At 36.5% G+C, this 20,457-nt stretch overlaps 1 protein-coding gene across 18 annotated transcripts in view; it reads right to left on the minus strand.

Annotated features, from left to right (window-relative positions):
• Positions 1-9,174: 9,174 nt before the first annotated feature.
• The window catches only part of LOC144979980 (ras-specific guanine nucleotide-releasing factor RalGPS2-like), a 143,555-nt gene continuing 132,272 nt past the window's right edge, over positions 9,175-20,457 (minus strand). For 7 of the 18 annotated variants that reach the window (XM_078927384.1, XM_078927383.1, XM_078927386.1 and 4 more), the window contains 6 exons: positions 19,279-19,348; positions 17,185-17,299; positions 15,748-15,840; positions 14,275-14,380; positions 13,465-13,556; positions 10,361-12,742 (listed from right to left, as the gene is read on the minus strand). In XM_078927384.1, the coding sequence (XP_078783510.1) occupies positions 12,716-12,742; positions 13,465-13,556; positions 14,275-14,380; positions 15,748-15,840; positions 17,185-17,299; positions 19,279-19,348 (503 nt within the window). In that variant the 3' untranslated portion in view covers positions 10,361-12,715. Of the gene's footprint in view, positions 12,743-13,464; positions 13,557-14,265; positions 14,381-15,747; positions 15,841-17,184; positions 17,300-19,278; positions 19,349-20,457 lie in introns of all 18 variants that reach the window. The other 11 variants (XM_078927375.1, XM_078927374.1, XM_078927376.1 and 8 more) reach the window with 6 other exon arrangements.

Consider the following 20,457-nt stretch of genomic DNA (forward strand, 5'->3'; position numbering starts at 1 on the left):
GCCACGCTTGGCGTTTGATAAAGAAATTGGACCCAGATCGGAATTTCGCGAAGGCTGCACCGGAATGCGAGGCAGACACAATTGCCAAGAATATTAAGAACCGTAGCAAGCGGGTCCCTAATCAGGCTTTTGAGCGCGGTGTCCGCAAGGCGTACCGTACGATTTTGGACTCGCTACCTGCGGAGGAGTCGGACTGGACGGCCCCGTTCAGTCCCCGAGAAGTGGGTGCAGCCATTAGCGAAGTGAAGAACGGCAAAGCAGCTGGGATAGATGGTGTATATCCCGATATGGTGACGCATCTGGGCCCCAGGGCACGGGCCTGGCTAGCAGAGGCAATGTCTGACATCCTTGCAAACGGAAAGCTTCCACAAGTGTGGAAGCATGCGAAGATAGTTGCCATCCTGAAGCCAGGGAAGCCGGCGAAGGAGGCAGACAGTTACAGACCCATATCGCTGCTGAGCTGTCTTTACAAACTGTTGGAGCGTGTTCTATTAAACCGATGGGGGCCGGTCCTAGACGCTGCCCTGCCACCTGAGCAGGCAGGCTTCAGGGAAGGGAGGTGCACCACGGAGCAGGTCATTGCCCTTACAGAGCATATTGAGCACGGGTTCGAGAGAAAACAGCAAACAGGTGCTGTGTTTATAGACCTATCAGCGGCGTACGATACGGTCTGGTGCGATGGGTTAATGCTCAAACTTGCAAAAATCATAAGGTGCAAAAAGACCTTGAAGTTGTTCTCTTCGATCTTAGGGGAAAGGCAATTCCACGTCGCGCTGGGAGACGTCACGAGCAAAGTTAGGAAATTGAAGAATGGGGTCCCTCAGGGGTCGGTACTTGCGCCAATGTTGTTTAACGTTTACATTAGCGATATGCCGAACACTTCCTCCCTGAGGCTGGGATACGCAGACGACTGGGCACTCGTTACTCAGAGTAAAGTGTGGACCCGTCTCGAGAGCGTACTCAGCGAGGACGTCACCAGACTCAAATCCTACTTTGACAAGTGGTACCTGAAGATGAACACTTCAAAAACCGTGGCCACTGCATTTCACTTATGCAGTGGTTGGCACACCCGTAAACTGAATGTCCTAGTCGGGGACCAGCCACTCCCATATGAGCCGCGTCCAAAATACCTAGGGGTGACGCTGGATCGCAGCCTTACCTATCGGGTTCATCTCGAAGGGGTTGCCCGGAAGATAGAGAAGCGGAATAGTCTTCTGAGGAAGCTGGCGGGATCGACTTGGGGCGCCAGCCAAGCGCTCCTGAGAACATCCGCCCTGGCACTATGCTATTCCACCGCGGAGTATTGCGCTCCAGTGTGGGGTAGAAGCAGAAACGTTGAGAAGGTGGATGTAAAACTTCGCAAGTCGATGCACATAGTGTCGGGAACGCTAGCAACAACCCCTAGAGAATGGGGCCCGGTGATGGCAGCGATCCAGCCCCCCGATGTCCGGAGGGAGACCATTACGGGAAACTGGCTGAGTAAGATCAAAGAGAGAGGGAATGGGGATACCCCTCTCATGCGCATAATGAACGGTGCCCCCGTTTCGAGCCGAAATAAGTCCCGGCAACCCTTGTACGCAGAATCCCTGACTACGGACAGAGCTGCACATACGAGATGGAAGTCGGTTTGGACGAATTCAATCCCTCGTGGGGGCGGGGACCTACACTCCTCCAAGCTTGGTGAGAAGTTGCCAGGCTTTGATACCAGTAAGAGGAGACACTGGGTAGCTGCGAATCGGCTTCGGTCGAGGAGCTGCCTAACGGCCGGTGCGTTACATCAGTGGGGTCTAACTTCCTGTCCTTTATGTCCACGCTGTGGGCAAGAACCCGAAACGGCAGAGCATCTAGTCGAAAGGTGTGTTGTGACGATGCTACCAGGCGGGTTCGCGACGGTGCACGAATGCGGACCGGACTTTGCTGATTGGGTCGATCGTCATAACATAATAGTGTGAACCATAAGAAGCTGCTGCCACAACGCCTAGAGAATGGGGCCCGATAATGGCAGCAATCCCCCTATATCTGGAGGGAGACGATTACGGAAAACTGGCTTACTAAGATCAAAGCGATAGGGAATGGGGATACCCGTCTCAAACGCATTTTGGACGGCGCCCCCGTTTCGAGCCGATATAAGTCCCGGCAACCCTTGTACGCAGCTTTCCTGACTACGAACAGAGATGCATATACGAGATGGAAGTCGGTTTGAACGAATTCAATCCCTCAAGGGGGCGGAGACATACACTCCTTGAAACTAGATGCGACACTGGGTGGTAGCGAATCGGCTTCGGTCGAGAAACTGCCTCAGGGCAACATCGCTTCATCAGTGAGGACTTTCCACCTGTCCAACATGCACCTGATGTGGGATAGAACCCGAAACCGCAGAGCATCTAGTTGAACGGTGTGTTGTAACGAAGCTTCAGGGCGGGTTTGCGACGGTGTACGAATGCGGTGAAGAATTTGCTGATTGGGTCGATCGTCATAACATAATAGCGTGAGCACCATTAGAAGCTGCTGCCACAATATGCCAAGAATATGGCGGATGCTTCTCATGTGGAAGTTATTGTATACTCTCTGCCGAAGATAAGTGTGCTGATGTTGCAGTCGTTGTACACTGTCTGTCTGGTCTTCACGATAAGCTTTGGGTTGTCCAAACTCTGGTCGTGAAGAGTGTGAGTGTTGTTGTTGCCTTCCCATTCCTCTTGTCGATATAATTGTCCAGAGAGAGAGAGAGAGAGAGAGAGAGAGAGAGAGAGAGAGAGAGAGAGAGAGAGAGAGAGAGAGAGAGGTTGTCGGTGATGGTGAAGCCAAGGTAGGCGAACTGGTGGACGACGTCAAGTTTGTAGTCGTCGATTATGATCATAGGCGTTGCTACCGTATCCTGTCCCAGTGTTCTTCAGATTGGTGGTCAACCCAAAGTCATTGCACGCCAGAGGAGAATCTGACAATCAGCGATTGCAAATCCTGGTGGGTGTGAGTGGTAACTGCTACATCATTGTTATAGCCTAAGAGAGATAAGTTATATAATAATAATAATAATAATAATAATAATAATAATAATAATAATAATAATAATAAAATAATAATAATAATAATAATAATAATAATAATAATAACAACAACAACAACAATAATAATAATAATAATAATAATAATAATAATAATAATAATAATAATAATAATAATAATAATAATAATAATAATAATAATAATAGATCTTTATTGTCCATAAATATGGCAATTTGTCATTTAGTTACACTTGTTATAACGTTATATGATAACTATAACATTGAACAGATATTTCACTCCTACTTATTCTTCCTCTTCCTTTCACGCGTGACATATATACACAACATAAACATATTAATTTCGTTTTCAATTTGTTACAATTGACGTGTTAAGAGTTTTTCAAACCTACAGTCACGTGTCTAACGAATGGACCTCGGTTGAATTGATTTGAGAAGTTGGTTCGTGTCTCGTGTTGTGAGAGTGTGGACGTGGACGTCATGGTAGACCGCCAGACGACTGCTGATAGGACCACTGTGCTCTCATTGGTGTAGTTGTCAGAATAGTAAACTATCCATTTTTTCCATCTGCCAGCCTATGTCCGTGACTACTTCTTCAATGGAGGACTTGGTTTGTGTGTGTGTGTGTGTGTGTGTGTTAGGGGGGGGGGGGGGGGGGGTAGAAACACGGGTCGTAGAGTGGAGAGCTATTCCCAAAGTGGAAATTCAACATATTGTGGGACCTATTACGCAACGAGTGTTTTCTAGGACCGAGATGAATAGTGAATATAAAAATAAATAAATAAAAAGAAAAACAAAGAACGCAAAATTAAATCTAGGGACCAATTTTGCTCATTTTCGAGTGTCGGGTTGTTAGTTTTTAAAATTTTCTTTTTAATTTAAATGAATTATTGTAAATGAAAGTTTTATATTGTTTCGTTGCTGTGTATAAAGGGTTTTACGGCGCTTGCAACACATTAAGGTCATATTAGCACCAGTAAAAAGGAAGAAAATTTGATAGTAAAAAGTTCTAGAATGACAATTAAAGCACTCAAGAAAAGGTAAGACAAAGGGGAATTGGTTCAAATAGGAAAGATGTAGATTCCAAGAGCACACTATCAAAGTACTTAGTTTGCGATCACCTTAAAGTTTCATCCAGACACAAGCACAGGTCCCCACTAAGAGGAATACACTCAAATGTTTACAAATCATATATAACATACAGTGCATAACATAGAGATGATTTATAAGGAGAAAAATATCATCTCCCAAAATTCTAACTGTACATTTGACTGTTTCCCTCCCAGCCAGGACAAAACCAAGTAATCGCATTCCAAGACAAAGACAGAAAGCATGTTGGAAAACAGATATAGGGGAATAGAAGACACGGAAAGTGTCTCCCTGTCCACTATGGGAGGTCAGGAACCCCACCCAGAAAGTTTTATATGTTATAAATTCCTATTGTTATTTGTTTTTTTCTTTCTTTCTAACAATATATAATACAAAGTAAAATACACATTAACAGTTCCCACAAGTAATGTTGATTTACTTATAAATAAACGATAAAAAATGAGTGGATATATGAATAAATTTTATTCATAAATCCAGTCATTTTTTATCGTTTATTTTTGTTCATCAATTTATTCACTAACTTTTATATTTCTAATTCATTCATTTATATATTTATTTATTTAAGTATTTTACCCAGTTATTTCTATCAAGCCTTTCCATTTTTCATTTTTCTCCCGGCTTCACACCTTAACGAGGGTCATCACAACAGCTCAAACAAATTACACGCCAGTATGAAAATAATTGGTTTTTTTTTTTTTTTTTTTAAGGGTTTTACGGCGCTTGCAACACATTAGGTCACATCAACGCCAGTAGTAGTAGTAGTAGCGTATGGCTACACCTCCAGATTATGTTTGTCGATCCATGATGTCAGGTCATCTCCGGCTTCAAAGATCGTTTCATACACCCCCTTCTAATTTTGTTACTGGGCATTGCAGGACCAGATGATCGATGGTTTGACGTGCCCCTTTGCAGTATTGGCAGACTGGTGAGTCAATGAGTCTCCATCGATAGAGGCTTTCTTTACTGCGGCCAGTAAAAAGGAAGAAAATGGGATAGCACAAAGTTCTAGAATTACAATTAAATCACCCAAGAAAAGTAAGACAAAGGGGAATTGGTTCAAATAGCAAACAGATGTAGATTCCAAGAGCACACTATCAAAGTACTTAGTTTGAGATCATAATAGTTTCACCCAGACACCAGTACAAAACCCCACTATGAAGAATTCACTCAAATGGTTACAAATCATATGTTAAAACTAAAAAACAACAATACATAAATGAGAGATGCTTTACAAGGAAAAAAAGATCATCTCCCAAAACAATAACTATACATTCGACTAATTCCCTCCCAGCCAAGGACTCTGGCCAGGGTCAGGACCAAACCAAGTAACCTCATTCCAAGACAAAGACAGAAAGCAATTGAAAAACAGATACAGGGGGATAGAAGACACACCAAGTAACTCCCTGCCCACTATGGGAGGTCGGGAATTATCACAACAGCTTAAACAAACAACACGCCAGTATGCAAATAAAAAACACAATTCAAAAAAGCCTTGTTGACACAGTTGGGTATTTTTTTTATTATCATCATCATCATCATCATCACCACCATCATCATCATCATCGCCACCCTCACATCATCATTATTATTATCAATGATTCGAATAACATTATTATATTGTAGTAGGTACATACAGCAGTTTTCCATAAATTGTGAATAAAAAAAAAATTAATCTCACTGGTTGAATTTTGAATAAAGTTCTTTAAGATTGCGTTAGATTATATATATATATATATATATATTATATATATATATATATATATATATATATATATATATATATATATATATATATATATATATATATATATATATATATATATATATATATATATATATATATATATATATATATTTTAAATAGGCTGAGTGGTATATGGGGGAGGGGGGAGGAGTATATATATATTTTTTTCTTTCCATTTCTTAAAATTTAATAATAATAATAATAATAATAATAATAATAATAATAATAATAATAATAATAATAATAATAATAATAATAATAATATTAATAATAATAATAATAATAATAATAATAATAATAATAATAATAATAATAATAATAATAATAATAATAATAATAATAATAATAATAATAATAATCCCGACAAAAACAAATATAATAATGAAAATAAATCGTAATTAGCAATTCATTCTCTTAATTTACTACTGTCTATTATTTACCATCATTGAATTCCGACTGACCTTTACTAAAAATATCTTTTTTTTTAATAAAAATGTATATAAAACAATAAATTTAAATAACTTAATGCTATTCCTTGTCATTGCATAATAAGTCCAATGTGTAATCATTGTTTCACATTCACCATGTAACCCTCTAACTCTAATCTTACTTACACACACGAAAACAATAAACGGCACACATATTCAGCCAATCTGTTTTAACTCACACGAAAACATCAATGACATACACAGTTAGCCAATAATAATAATAATAAATCAACTTAAACGAAATCATTAAATGACACACGGATTCAACCAAACTATATCTTCACAACACGAAATCATCAATGACAAACAAATTCAGTCGTATTATTTACACACTTACACATTCCAGGTTCAATTCAATCTACCAATACATATGTACAATTCTGGCAAACATTTAAAAAAATGAACTTTTATTGTAATGCAAGATAAGTATTTCCTTTTTTTCCAATTTCAAATACGGAAATGCACCTTGAAAACTCTCCGACTTCAGGCAAATGTTTATGTTTCAAAAGAATATTACAATTATAGTAATGTTTATTCGTATCCTTATAATGGTGAACAAGAAAAAGAGAAACGTTTTATTTTAAATTTCCTTTTTTTTAAAAAAAGATTCATACAAAGAATTCTTTTCCTTTTTTTCTAAAATGCATCTAAAGATATCTTCTCCTTTGACTATAGTCCAAAGAATTTGTTTGTACTAAAATTAGAATCTTTAACAATTGAGATACCGCATCCACTCCCCCCCCCCCCCCCCCCCCCCCCCCTACCTTTCCTTTAGTTTTATGCTTTTTTTTAAACATCGTTCATTCCAATTCTTTTGTCTTATTTTGAATCATTTTGCACAAACATTTCCACCCTATCCATTCCCATCCAACTCATTGCATCTCATATTCCTCACGTAACTTTGACCTTTGACTCCCCATTGACTCTCCATGCACTTTATTTTATTTCCAACTCTGCTTGATCTCGTTTACTAATTTATTCAGTCCACGAACTGTATGGACCAACAACACAACAAACTGTCTATGTCAACTTATTTTCTTATTATTCACTTGATATAATATTGGCCTGGATTTCATTTCACCCCAAACTGCAAACTGCATCATTCAGTCATCTCCACCCAATCCACTTTAAATGCTAACATTGACTTCACTTTAATCTGCCTTCAAGTTTACTCAACGCTTATGGTGTTAGCCCTCACTTCACTCCATGCCACTTACAAACTGCATCGAAATCCACCTTAAATGCTAACATTGACTTCAATTTACTCTGCCTGCAAGCTCACTTAACACTGAAGGTGTTAGCCCTCATTTCACTCCTCTTACAAACTTTATCAGTCAGTCATCTGCATCCCAAGCCACTTTAAATGCCACCATTGACTTCACTTTAATCTGCCTACAAGGTCACTCTACACTTAAGGTGTTAGCCCTCACTTCACCCCACTTACAAACGGCATCAGCCAGTCATCTGCACTCAATCCACTTTGAATGCGACCACTGACTTCACTTCACGCCGAAACTGTTCACGTCATCATCTTTTCTATCACTGAATTATTGCCCTTGACTTCACTTCATTTTCACTCAACTATTAACTGAGGTCAGCAAAGGTCATGAGCTGTCATGAACCATCATGATTTGCATCATATAAGAAAAGATAAAACACTAGCAATATAATGTAAATTCATAAATCATTAACATTAGACTATCCTTAATAACCAAAATTAACAATGAATATTATCAAAACATATCATCTTCATCATTATTACTGATGTCTATCACTTAACTGAGTAGGTGACTTTCAAAATCTGCTGAGTCGCCTTTCCATCATTCAGGGAAAACTCCCAAGTTATTTCGAGTCCTAAAAAGGAAAAATACTTGTCTTGTTCACCTCATAGAACAATAACCCACCCGGAGTGTTTTGAAACCAAATTAATCCTTTCAGCTTACAGCTTTTTTTAGGCACAATATCCATTAAATGTGCTCAAAGCGCTTTACAACAAGGGGTCGGTCCCTAGCCGACATGAACACTTAGCATGTAGGACGAAGACATTCCTTGAGAGGATTCCTCGGAAGTCCAAGGTCGGTCCCTCGCCAACATGAACACTTAGCATGTAGGACGAAGACATTCCTCGCGAGGATTCCTCAGAAGTCCATCAGATTATATTGCTTGGGATTGTTTACTCATTCCCTATCTGGATGTGACTAAAGCAGGTTTTGAAAGTTTCCCGCAACTAATGAATTCCTCGATTAAACTTTCCATCTGGTTTTAAATAAAACTCAAAGCAGCATACCATATACAAAATCATATTTAATTCAGCATCACCATTGTTATATATATATGTGGCCCATCCACTCAAACTGGTAAACTTTCAAAAGTGAAAAGTGAAAGTTTATAGTAATCATTGTCACCCATCCAGTGTTGTTTTGTTGTTTTGACAAGACACTGTGCAGCTCTTCCACCAAGTCACGATAGTCAGCAAAAGAAAATAAGTTGTCTTTCTCTTCAGGTATTATTGCCACTTTTAAAATGTTTTTTTTTTTCATTTTAAGAATAAAATGTTCATATTTCCAATAAAGTTTAAATAACTTCATGTTTTTAATTACAAAGTTGAATTATAAAACGCTAAATTTATCAGTAATACAAAATAAATTTGGTCTTTTCTTTTTTCAAATAGGGGAAATGACACAAATAGGGAACAGATGTAGATTCCGAGAGCATACTATCATTGTTTGAGATACCTAAAAGTCTCAACCTGACACAAGCACAGAATCCTACTGAGAGGAAAGCACTCAAATGTTTACAAACCATATGTTCAAAAAAAAAACAAAAAAAAAATATAGTACATAACAGAGAGATGGTTTACAAGGGAAAAAAATAACATCTCCCAAAACTCTAACTATACATTTGACTGTTTCCCTCCCTCCCACCCACGGACTCTAGCCAGGGTCAAGACAAAACTAAATAATCTCAATCCAAGACAAAGACTGAAAGCAACTGGAATTGGAAAACAGATGTAAGGGGAGAGAAGACACAGTGAGTACCTCCCGCCCTACACACTATGGGAGGGTCAGAAACCCCGGCTAGCCAGATTTGATTTGGAGGGCCACATATGATTGAGAATTATGACATATCATTTTTTTCTTTTCTTTTCTTTTCTTTTTTTTTTATTACTAAATTACATGATAATATATATTGAAGGCAAGAGTAGGTAGGTACATACAGTATGGCTTGGTAGTAGTTGAGATAGAAAATTTATAGAAAAAAACGTGACGGTTGTAGTAGTGGTTACCACTGGCCATTGATCCAATTGAAATATCAATTTTCTAAAATATAAATATTATATATCTTAAAAAATACTAGTATGTACAAGTATACAATTTAAAAGAGTATCGGAGAAAACTAGACAAAAAAATGAGGAGCGAAAGGAGGGGGATGAAGTGGGGAAAGGGGGGGGGGGGGGGGGGGGGGGGCGGGGGGGAGAGATAGAAATGTGACCTATCGTCTCAAAACATTTATATTAGGATGAAAATTTAAAAAGTAGTCTTCCAGCAGAGCCACTGGGCCCATGGAGTCTGAGTTTATCCCGGTTACTATAGCATGAAATGAACAATAGCAATAACTGGCTACCCTTTGGATAGGATGCTATGCTAGTCTGTTGAAAAGTACATTTCCCCCCAAATCTAACAGATCCAGCTACTGGTTCAATGCTGGATGGATTGAGGAGGAGGAGGAAGGGGGGGGGGGGGGGGGGGGGGGAGTGTACAAAAAAATTTAAAAATCTTAACTGATTGATCTCAGTCCCTTTTCATATGAAGTGAGTGCTCTATCCATTGAGCTATCGCGGACCCCCCAATATCGGGATGTACCTGCTGCTTAAAATTGAGCTGATAAAATCTGAGTGAAAACAAAATGCTTTCAAAGAACAATGAGATTTGCTTCAATTTCCTCTCTCTGGAGATTTCAATTTTACACTCCCCATTTTCTTAATACCACATACGGTGGGGGAAGATGTAGGGGGAGGTGGGGGGGAGAAAGAAAAAGAAAGAATGAGTGAAATGGGTAAACCCCCGCCCTGTTAGAAATCAGAAAACTAGAAATATTTAATCAACAATCCATAGCACATCACATCAATGGAAGAACTGGTACCTACACAAAACTGGACCGTATATCATATGCAATGCAGACTTGCATTTTGACACATTCATTTCCTAATTTGACAGAAGATTTAATTTTTAAATTGAATTCAAGCCCCCTTTTCAACCCTTTCAACGAGAAGGGGGACAAAAATAATAAAATCATCTCACTGAAACATTTGAATTTCATCTTCTTTAAAGAGAAGACAAGTAAACAAAACGAGAAAGAAAAACAAGGTGGTGGGGGTGGGGAGGGAAAAAAACAAAAACAAAAAACTCTTAATGGTAGTTATTAGTGAATATCCATTGAGAATAAGAGCTTTGTAAACAGATTTTTAATTATTATGCTTTTCTGTGAAATGACAGAACAAAATAAGTGAAATAATATATGGAGAGTATGAGTGAAAGACCAGACAGTTTTCAAGATAACAAAAGTTTTTATGATGTGCTATAAAGAAAGTTATGGAAATCAAAGGAAAAGTTTAGCTTAAATCGATATTAATCTGAATGAAATAATCAGCTGCACAACCAAACAAACAAACAAACAAACAAACCAATGGGACAATGAATTCTTATTAAGGGACCAAGCATTCTCTTTATTAACCAGTTAACTGCCTTACTCTGGAAAAATATGTTTTTTTTTTAATTTGGCCAGAAAACTCGTTCTGCAAATATCGACTGATTTAAATTACCCGCTGTGGCAAAATCTCTCAAACACCGGGCTTTACAAAGTCTTCCCTTAAGTCCCAGGTTTGAGAGTTTTTGCCAAGTCATTTAACTTGACCAATATTTGAAGCACGAGTTTTCGGGCAAAAGATTTAAATACACGTTTTTCCCAGAATTTAGCAGTTAACTGGTTAAGGGACAATGCATTCTTATTATAATTTTATTACGTATAAGTCACTTTAATATTAATATTCATAACAACCAATAAAACAGCCATTGAAAGGCTTGTGCTATATTTAGAGCAAATCAATGAAAGGCATGTAGGCAGATAGAATGTTTTATACATAATCTGCCATATTCTGAAAAAAACAAAAACCATTTTAGCCAGAAAAGACCTTCAAATATTGATTACTAAAAATGACTCTCTAAAACCTGGGACTTCACTGGTTTGAGAGTTTTTGACGAGGTGAGAGCCATTTTAATCTATCAATATTTAAAGCAAGACTTTTCTGGCCAACAATTTTTAAACGTAGTTTTGTTTCATTCTTCAGAGTACGGCAGTGATATAGTTCATCGTTATTAAATTATTATGACATTCATGTTGAGTTAAGCATAGATGACTGGTTTTTTTGTTTATTTATAATATATACGTATAAATGTATAGGAGACTGTACCAAATGGTCATATCCGTAACGACTCAAAACGAAAAAGCAAATATATAAAGTAATTTTGACAATCTGAATCTAAATCTGAATCAATAAGATGCAAAAGGCCTATGGGCCCTAAAACGCAAATCTGTAACAAACGAAATACGAAACGAAATGATGAGTGGTTAGGGGGGCCATCTTCAGATCTATTGTCCGATGAAGGCTGTTAATGACTTGACCTGGCAATGAATTCCACGCTCTTGTATAAATCTCAGGAGAAGAAATTGTTTTAATAAATTTCAGTCCAAATGTAGGATTTTATGAATTTGGATGCATGGAAATTTCTTCTTGTATAGTATATTATCTGTTTGATCCAGGTGATGAAAGAATTGAGTTGTCATTAGTTTCTCTGGGTTTGAAGAATGAAGAAAATCCTAAAATCTGAAGGTCTGCCATCAACTTAAAGGCTAGAAAAGTTTTTCCAAGCATCAAAAAAACAGTGTGAGCAAAGTTAATTCTTTATCATTATCTGCACTTTTTTCCACTGTTTGAAAAGTTACTCCAACTATTGTTTTGGGTGGTTTTTATTTGTATTTGTTTTGTTTTTGGTTATTTACCATTAAATAATCTTTAGAATCCAGTTAAGGCTGAAAATTTATCTAATTTTTTTATTTATTTAAAAATGAGGTCTTTTCGAGTCGGAGGGAATGTTACGAAACAACCTTTTGGCACAGACTTATATATAGTTTTATTTTCAAGCATCATCATCTATATTATGTAATACGTAATGACCAGAATATTCTGCATGTTGCTTCTTCTTGTTGTCGTAGCGTGTGTAAGAATCCTTTTTTCTTTAAAATTACAATATGTACAATCTAAAGTTTCTCGGCTTCGGCGTCGTGGTGATTAGTCAGTCGAAGGACATCAGGTTGACGGGCTGTGAAAACAGAAAGGGGAAAAATATAAATAAAAACATTATTAAATATTTTAATACAACGGAAGGAGGTACAGTGGATAAATTTGTATTTTTTGTACTGTTTAGATTTTTAAAAAAGTTTTCGTAATTTTTGGTGGAATTGTGAATTTTAAGATTGTTCAATTACACAATTCAATGGAGATGGACTGGTCTGTTGTTTTCTATTTTTTAATTTTTTTTTAATACCGATCTATCTCAAAACTCTGGCATGGGACTGTGACCAATGGAAACAATTAACAACATGGATGGAGAGAGCAGCGATACTCTATGACTGAATCACACAATTCTCACCAAGCGTCATTCGGACTGCGAGGCTTACCATTACTATCTATTTCAGGATGATAAGTTTTGCTCTTCCTTGCATAAAAATCTGGTTAATACAGTTAAGTGAGAATTACTCATAACCATGGATGGCAAAAACCAATAACAAAGACCTGAGTGACGTCAACTTCGTTCTATATATATATATATATATATATATATAAAGTTGGGAGTCTATTTTCTCTTGCTGCTAATGTTTAAGTCAGGTTGGGTTGTTTTAAAATCACTTCTGATGCTGCTGGTAGTGGTAGAGGCATCCTTTAATGAGTTTGGTTTTGTTTTCAATTGGTCAAAGAGGGGAAATAACTCGTAATTCAAAACCAATGGCAAGACATTCATAGCTCAAAATATAAGTTGTCTACCTTGTGAAGTCCTCTCTTGGCAGCTTCCGTCAGGTTGTGACACCACCGTAATGCACTGGATTGGGTGCCAGCCCTGAACTTGTACACATTGCCTGCAAGGATGGCCAATGGGAGAATGATAGTTAATCTCAACAGCAACAAAAATAATAGAAAATATATAAACACATTTGGATGGTTGACACTTGAATCGATGGATAAATGAATGAATGGATGAATGGGATGAAATAAGGAATGAGAAAAGAAAATGAATGAATGAATGAATGATATAGAATGAATAAGTTTTATCATCACCATCATCATCATTATCATCATCATAATTATTATTTATTGTTATTATTACTATCATTATTATCATTACCAGCATCATTATTATCATTGTCATCATTTTTATTTATTATTATTATTATTATTATTATTTATTATTATTATTATTATTATTATTATTATTATTATTATTATTATTATTCATTATCATTATTATTATTATTATTATCATTATTATCATAATTAGTATTATATATTATAATATTATCATTATTAATATTATTATTATTATTATTATTATTATTATTATTATTATTATTATTATTATTATTATTATTATTATTATTATTATGATTATTATTATGATTATGATTATTATTATGATTATGATTATTATTATTATTATCATTATCATTATTATTATTATTATTATTATTATTATTATTATTATTATTATTATTATTATTATTATTATTATTATTATTATTATTATATTATCATCATCATTATATAATAATATCATTGACATCAACTTACTCCCCCTACCTTTGACAGGGTCGGTCACTTGGAATGAGTCTGGCTGTAGAGGGTTGTCTCCCAAGACCACCATCCAGCCCATTATGGACGTCATTTTGTTTGGGTTGTTCTTGAACTGGTCGGGAGAGATGAAGACACAATCATTTAACTCTTTCCTTACCAGCAATTTTCCAAATTATTTACAAAACTTCACACTACACAAAAATACATTTTTCTCACTCAAAACAGAAAAGCAATAAGCACATTCTGTACATAATATTGTTCAGCAAAATGAGCTCTACAAAACAGTATCGAGCTTTTATAGCTATAATAACGTATTTTCATTAAATATTGTGATGTACAAAGGAAATCAGAAAGAGAAAATTGTTGGTTGCATCGTAATGAATATGACGATTTACCTATGGTTGGTAAGGAGAGGGTTAAGAGAACAAAAAAAAAAACAAAGAAAAAAAAAAAAGAAAATCTCTGAAATCAAAATATCTTTCCGATAGAAACTTTTATGGATCTAAGTTGAGGGTTTTGATAGTTCAGTTGGTAGAGCACTCGATTCACACACACACAAAGGAAACAGGTTGAAGTCAAGATTGCTTTTTTCAATCCCACTGCCAACCCAGCATTGATTGAGTAGCTGGGTTTGTTAGATCTTGGCAGAGAGTGCTTTGCAATAGACTAGTGTTGTATCCAAAGGGTAGCAAGCATTTTGGATGGTTGACATTTGAATCAATGAATTGCTATTTATCTGTTCAGCTCATTAGAAAGCGGAAGATACTCTGGCTACCTGGTCCCTATGGCTCTAAAGGACGACTTTTATTGAACTAAATTTGATGCATTTCACTTTGAGTGGATATCTGGCAATCTAGATGTACTGGGAGTACCTGCTCATGTCTAAGACTTGCATTTTCCATGAAACAGTCATTAATGGGGAGTTTTTTGATGAGGATGTGTAGTTCAAGGGGATGTTGTGAAAAATCCTCTGCCATTACGGCTAGCCTTCTGAACCAATTGGTCGCTCATTGTTCTGGTGACATTACGGTGCTAAGAAACTCTTTCTTCTTTTGGACATGCAGCAAACAAGTGACAGCCCAATTTTTAAAACAAATTGGTTGTTATTTGTTATTTTTTGTGAGTTGAGAGGGGGGGGGGGGGGGGGGGGGGGGGGGTAGGTGAGGGGGGTTCTTATGATTTCTCAATTTTCTTAGTTGGTCGTTCACTGTTCTGGTGACAATAAGGTGCTAAGGAACTCTTTTGGGCATGCAGCAATCGATGGACAGCCCAATAAAAAATTTTAAAAATTGGTTGTTTTTTTGTTTTTATGGCTTGAGGGGGGAGGGTGGGGGGGGGGGGGGGGTAGGTAAGGGGGGTTCGTCTCGTGATCTCTTAATTTTTGTTTGTAATCCTTGTTGTCCTTGGAATATCAGCCTTGGGTGTGGGGTTGCTGGATGCGAGACAGTTTTATGTGACAGTGTTTTTCTATTTACTCACATGTGAGCGTTCGGAGCCTCTGAGGGTTTTAGCAGGGTAGAACAAAAGATTGGAACCCCACAAGGCGACCCAGTATCTGGTCCAATGGGACACCTGTTCAAATAAAAAAAAATTAAAATTGTACAAATTGAGATAAAATTCTGAATGAATGAATGAATGAATAAATATACAAATAAATAAATAAATGAATAAATTAATTAATTAATTAATTAATTAATTAATTAATTAATTAATTAATTAATTAATTAATACATGAAAAAATAGAAAAATAAATATTTATGTGCACTGGTCTGACATCGAAGGTTGATACAGCAATATCAAAAAACAAAAAAACAAAAGCCACAAAATATGATTAAATGGCTTTTTTCCCCATTTCCTTTTCTCTCAATCAGGTGTACTAGAATGCTCAAAACTTTCTATCTAACAGGGATGCCCTTTGCTAAAAAAAATTTTTAAAAGCCTGAAAATGAAAATATTTCGTACAAAGCTTCTCTTCATCAAATGGTATCACCCTTAAATTATAGAAAAGGATACATATCCAGCTAGCTTCCCCTTAACCATTGCCTTTAACCCTCTCCTTACCAGCCATTTTCAGGATTTTCCCCAAAAACTTCAAACCCAACTAACAGAAAAACAGAGTTTTTATCATTCTTATTTTATCATTATTATTTAAATAATTGCAGCAAAATTCTTGCGATACATAGTTTCTTTAGCAAAACATGCTCTACATACAACACACTGTTCATTTTCTTTAAATTTTATGATGTACAAAAGAAAATTGAATAAGAAAAAGGCTGTTTGTATCGTAACGAATGTGACGATTTTCCTATAATTGGTAAGGGGAGGGTTAAACAACCAATTAAAAACTCCCAAAAAAACTCACCAATACTAACAAAGATCAACCAGAAGATTTTTTTTAAAAGCCTGTCTTCCGGTTTTTGCTGGAAAAAGAGCACCTCACCCCTGATCTAATAAAGATAATCTCCACTGCATTTTAAATATAAATAAATGAATATTGAGCTTTTTATATAGCGCAATATCCATTAAATGTACTCAAAGCGCTTTACAAGGGGTCCCTGACATGTAACATAAAGAACGAAACATGACGTCTGATAGGCGATATTTCAATTTTTTTTCTGACAGAAACAACGCTGTCAATGGCCAAGTACGCATTTTACACCTGCATACAGTTGAGAGAATGTGAGTAAAGAGCCTTTTCCAAGGACTCAACTATACGCCGAGCAGGGCTCGAACCCAGGACCTTCCGATCCGATAGCGAGTGTCATACCACTAGACCACATAGTCGTACTTTATTTTTTTTTAAACAAAAAAAATTGCACATTCAAGCTACACCAACTTCCAGACTGTGAATCTTTCCGAATCCCAGCTAAACTTTTCCGGCCACCCCATGTATGAAAAATGATTTTCTAAGCTTACCGTCGGTTTCTTTCCATCCTTGATGAGTGTCTTTCTCTTCAAGCAGCCCTGGCACGTAAAGCTGTGCTCCATATCGACTGAGCCACCATCTTCATCTGCATCTCCTCTATATAAACTGCAAGCGGAGTGAATGGGAGAAATTTATGTTGTCAGTTGTAATGTCAATGATGATTGAGGAAAATATTTGAGAGCAAAACTGTTTCAGAGGAAGCAAGTACTGCACGAAAATAAATAAAATAAAATAAAATTCAATTTACTCATCCCCAAGGGGAAATTTGTCTTTCGGGTCTATTCCAAGAGAAGACTGTAATAACCCAGGTGTCAGCCACAGCTCAGCGCTGCAAAGTGAGCTACGGTGAGGCAGAAAGCCGAACTCTGTACCTTTTGGGTATGAAGCAAAGCCTGTCCGCTGAGCCACACTGCCCCAAAAAAAGCATGTCTACAAAAGTATCTGTATAATTTTTTAAGGGGAAATAGTGTGATCAATCATTTCAAAATGGGAATACGATGTCAGACTTGCCAACCAACACTTCAACCATTTGAAAAGATTTATCATATTTTCCCCAATATCTACGCTAATTTTCTCATGTGTGTTTGTTTTAAAGGTTTTACGGCGCTTGCAACACATTAAGGTCATATAAGCGCCAGTAAAAAGGAAGAAAATGGGATAGTAAAAAGTTCTAGAATTACAATTAAAGCACAAAAGAAAAGGTGAGACAAAGGGGAATTGGTTCAAATAGGAAACAGATGTAGATTCCAAGAGCACACTATCAAAGTACTTAGTTTGAGATCACCTAAAAGTCTCATCCAGACACAAGCACAGGCCCGAACTAAGAGGAACACACTCAAATGCTTACAAATTATATAATATAATATGAAAACTAAGCATAATACAATGCATAACAGAGATGATTTACAAGGAAAAAAATATCATCTCCCAAAACAATAACTATGCACTTGACTGTTTCCCTCCCAGCCAGGACCCCGACCAGGGCCAGGAAAGAAACCAAGTAATCTTTTTTTTTGTTTGTTTGTTGCTTTAGGTCTCTTCCAACACAATTGAGGTTATATGAGAGACCGCTGAAACAAAAAAACAAGCAATCTAACAAAAATAGTACAAATGTCAATCAAAATCATAACCTAAAGATGTCATAAGCTAAATTATAAATAACCAAGAACAAACAGGCAGAGGATTTACAGGAAAAAAAATATCCCCTGTCAAAAATACAATCACAAACCAAAGAAGCAGGATAGGCTAGTAAAGAGAAGAAGAAACGACATCACTATCGGATCGTACACCCATGCGAACATCATAGGTATATGATTCAAGGGTGATGCTCCCATCCAACCACCCGCAAACCAAGTAATCTCATTCCAAGACAAAGACAGAAAGCATGTTGGAAAATAGATATATGGGGATAGAAGACACAGCTAATTTTCTCATATTGTTACCCAAAATTAATATTTTCAACACGTGCAACCATCCAAAATTTCAAATTTAACATTCACTGAAATATACTGATCCCTATTCCTAAATTCCTAATCTTTGAATAAGATTCTGTAAGAATTCCTAAGATTCTTAAGAAAAAGAACACACATATACACACACACAAACGCACACACACACACACACACACACGCACGCACACACACACACAAAACAGAAAGAATGAAAGAAAGAGGGAAAGCAAGCTGTACAGATAAAGTAAACTAATTTTAAAAACTTGGAGGAATAAAACCTGAGAATGTACGAAAAAAAAAACCCCCAAAAAACCACCTCGTAGATCTAGGATCTCCACCTGATCAGGACCTTTTCAGTCAAAGATTAACTCACTCAACCCTAACACCGACTATACCCGTAGTTTACCCGGGTTACTTTTCCCCTATGCCTACTGATTACATTTTTCTGAGACAAATTATATGGGTAGTATCAAAGCTAATGTTGTTTTAATTTTTACACATTAATGGTAGTTGAATAAAACTTTATATGGACATGCTCATTTTTAATTTATTTTTTTCTAATTTTGAAAAGTAGCAAAAATCTCTAGGATTGAGAGAGTTTTAATAAAATACAACGCGTTCTAGTTTCCTTACTTGTTTCTAGCAGGCCAGAACGAGTCCTGGTCAACTGTACTGGAAGACGAATCTTGAATCTCTTTTAAATCTGGGATGGAAGAAAATAGCAGGGAGGTGTCTATCAATAATGGAGTATTGTGTGAACATAATACATCTGTCTTCTAGTATTAGGTTTGATAGGATGAACAACACTAGTAGTGTACAGTTATACTCTTCAACTAAGAACACAACACATACCGCTCAACAACCATTTAAGCAAAATTACAAAAGACACATCCCCTTCCTGCCCCCTATGTCAACACCCCAATGAAACAGTAACACACCACTTGCTTGAATGTCAACCTCTTGAAGACCTGAGATGCACATTCCTCCCACCAAATCCAAGCATCAGTAACACACTTTATAGTCACCTGGAACAACTACAAAAGACATCTAACTTCTACGTCATAGCACAAGACCGAAGGGCTAGAGCTCAGGTGGTCGCTGGTTAGGATAAGTAAGTAAGTAAGTAAGTACAGTTATACTCTAGAAAAACAGCAACACATTTTTGAATATTTTGGCCAGAAAACTCGCCCTTCAATAAATATTAATCCCTTAAAATGACCCTCATCATTTAAAAATCTCAAATGTGGGAAGTTAAGAAAGTTTTAACATAGACTCATTTCTCAGTGAAATAAACACATTTTCACTGGGTTTTTCTGAAAAAAATTTATGAATTTATCCAAATTTGATCCCCTAAAGCAGTATTACGTCAAGGGGGGGACGGAGGAACTATATGCTGGGATTGAAATTATAGCCAAAATTATGAAATCTGGGGTTAATTTCGCTTCTTTATGGAAGAGTATAAATATTATTTATTGCATTACAACTTAAAGGTCCCATCTCATCATTTTGTTTCAAAATTTCCATTTCAGGGCATGATTCATCCCTACATAATACCATTTTGAAATCTGTACTGGTAGCAAGTCTGACTATAAGCACAAGAAAGTCGGGGTGATTTTATTTAGATCGCAGTTCTTACAGATGTTTATAAAAATAGTTAATGGTTAAGATGATAAGACTTCAATGGTCAGTCAAATAAGTCGCCCTTCCTAACACTTTTCTGGTCAACAAAACTTTTATACGCACACTATATATAGTCTTGCTCATCCTTTTGACTATAGATCAATGTAAGGGACATAAATAAAAATATTTATT

Source organism: Berghia stephanieae, chromosome 9, assembly GCF_034508935.2.
Source record: "Berghia stephanieae isolate SIO BIC M18660-M18661 chromosome 9, UCSD_Bste_1.3, whole genome shotgun sequence".
Lineage (NCBI taxonomy): Eukaryota > Metazoa > Mollusca > Gastropoda > Nudibranchia > Aeolidiidae > Berghia > Berghia stephanieae.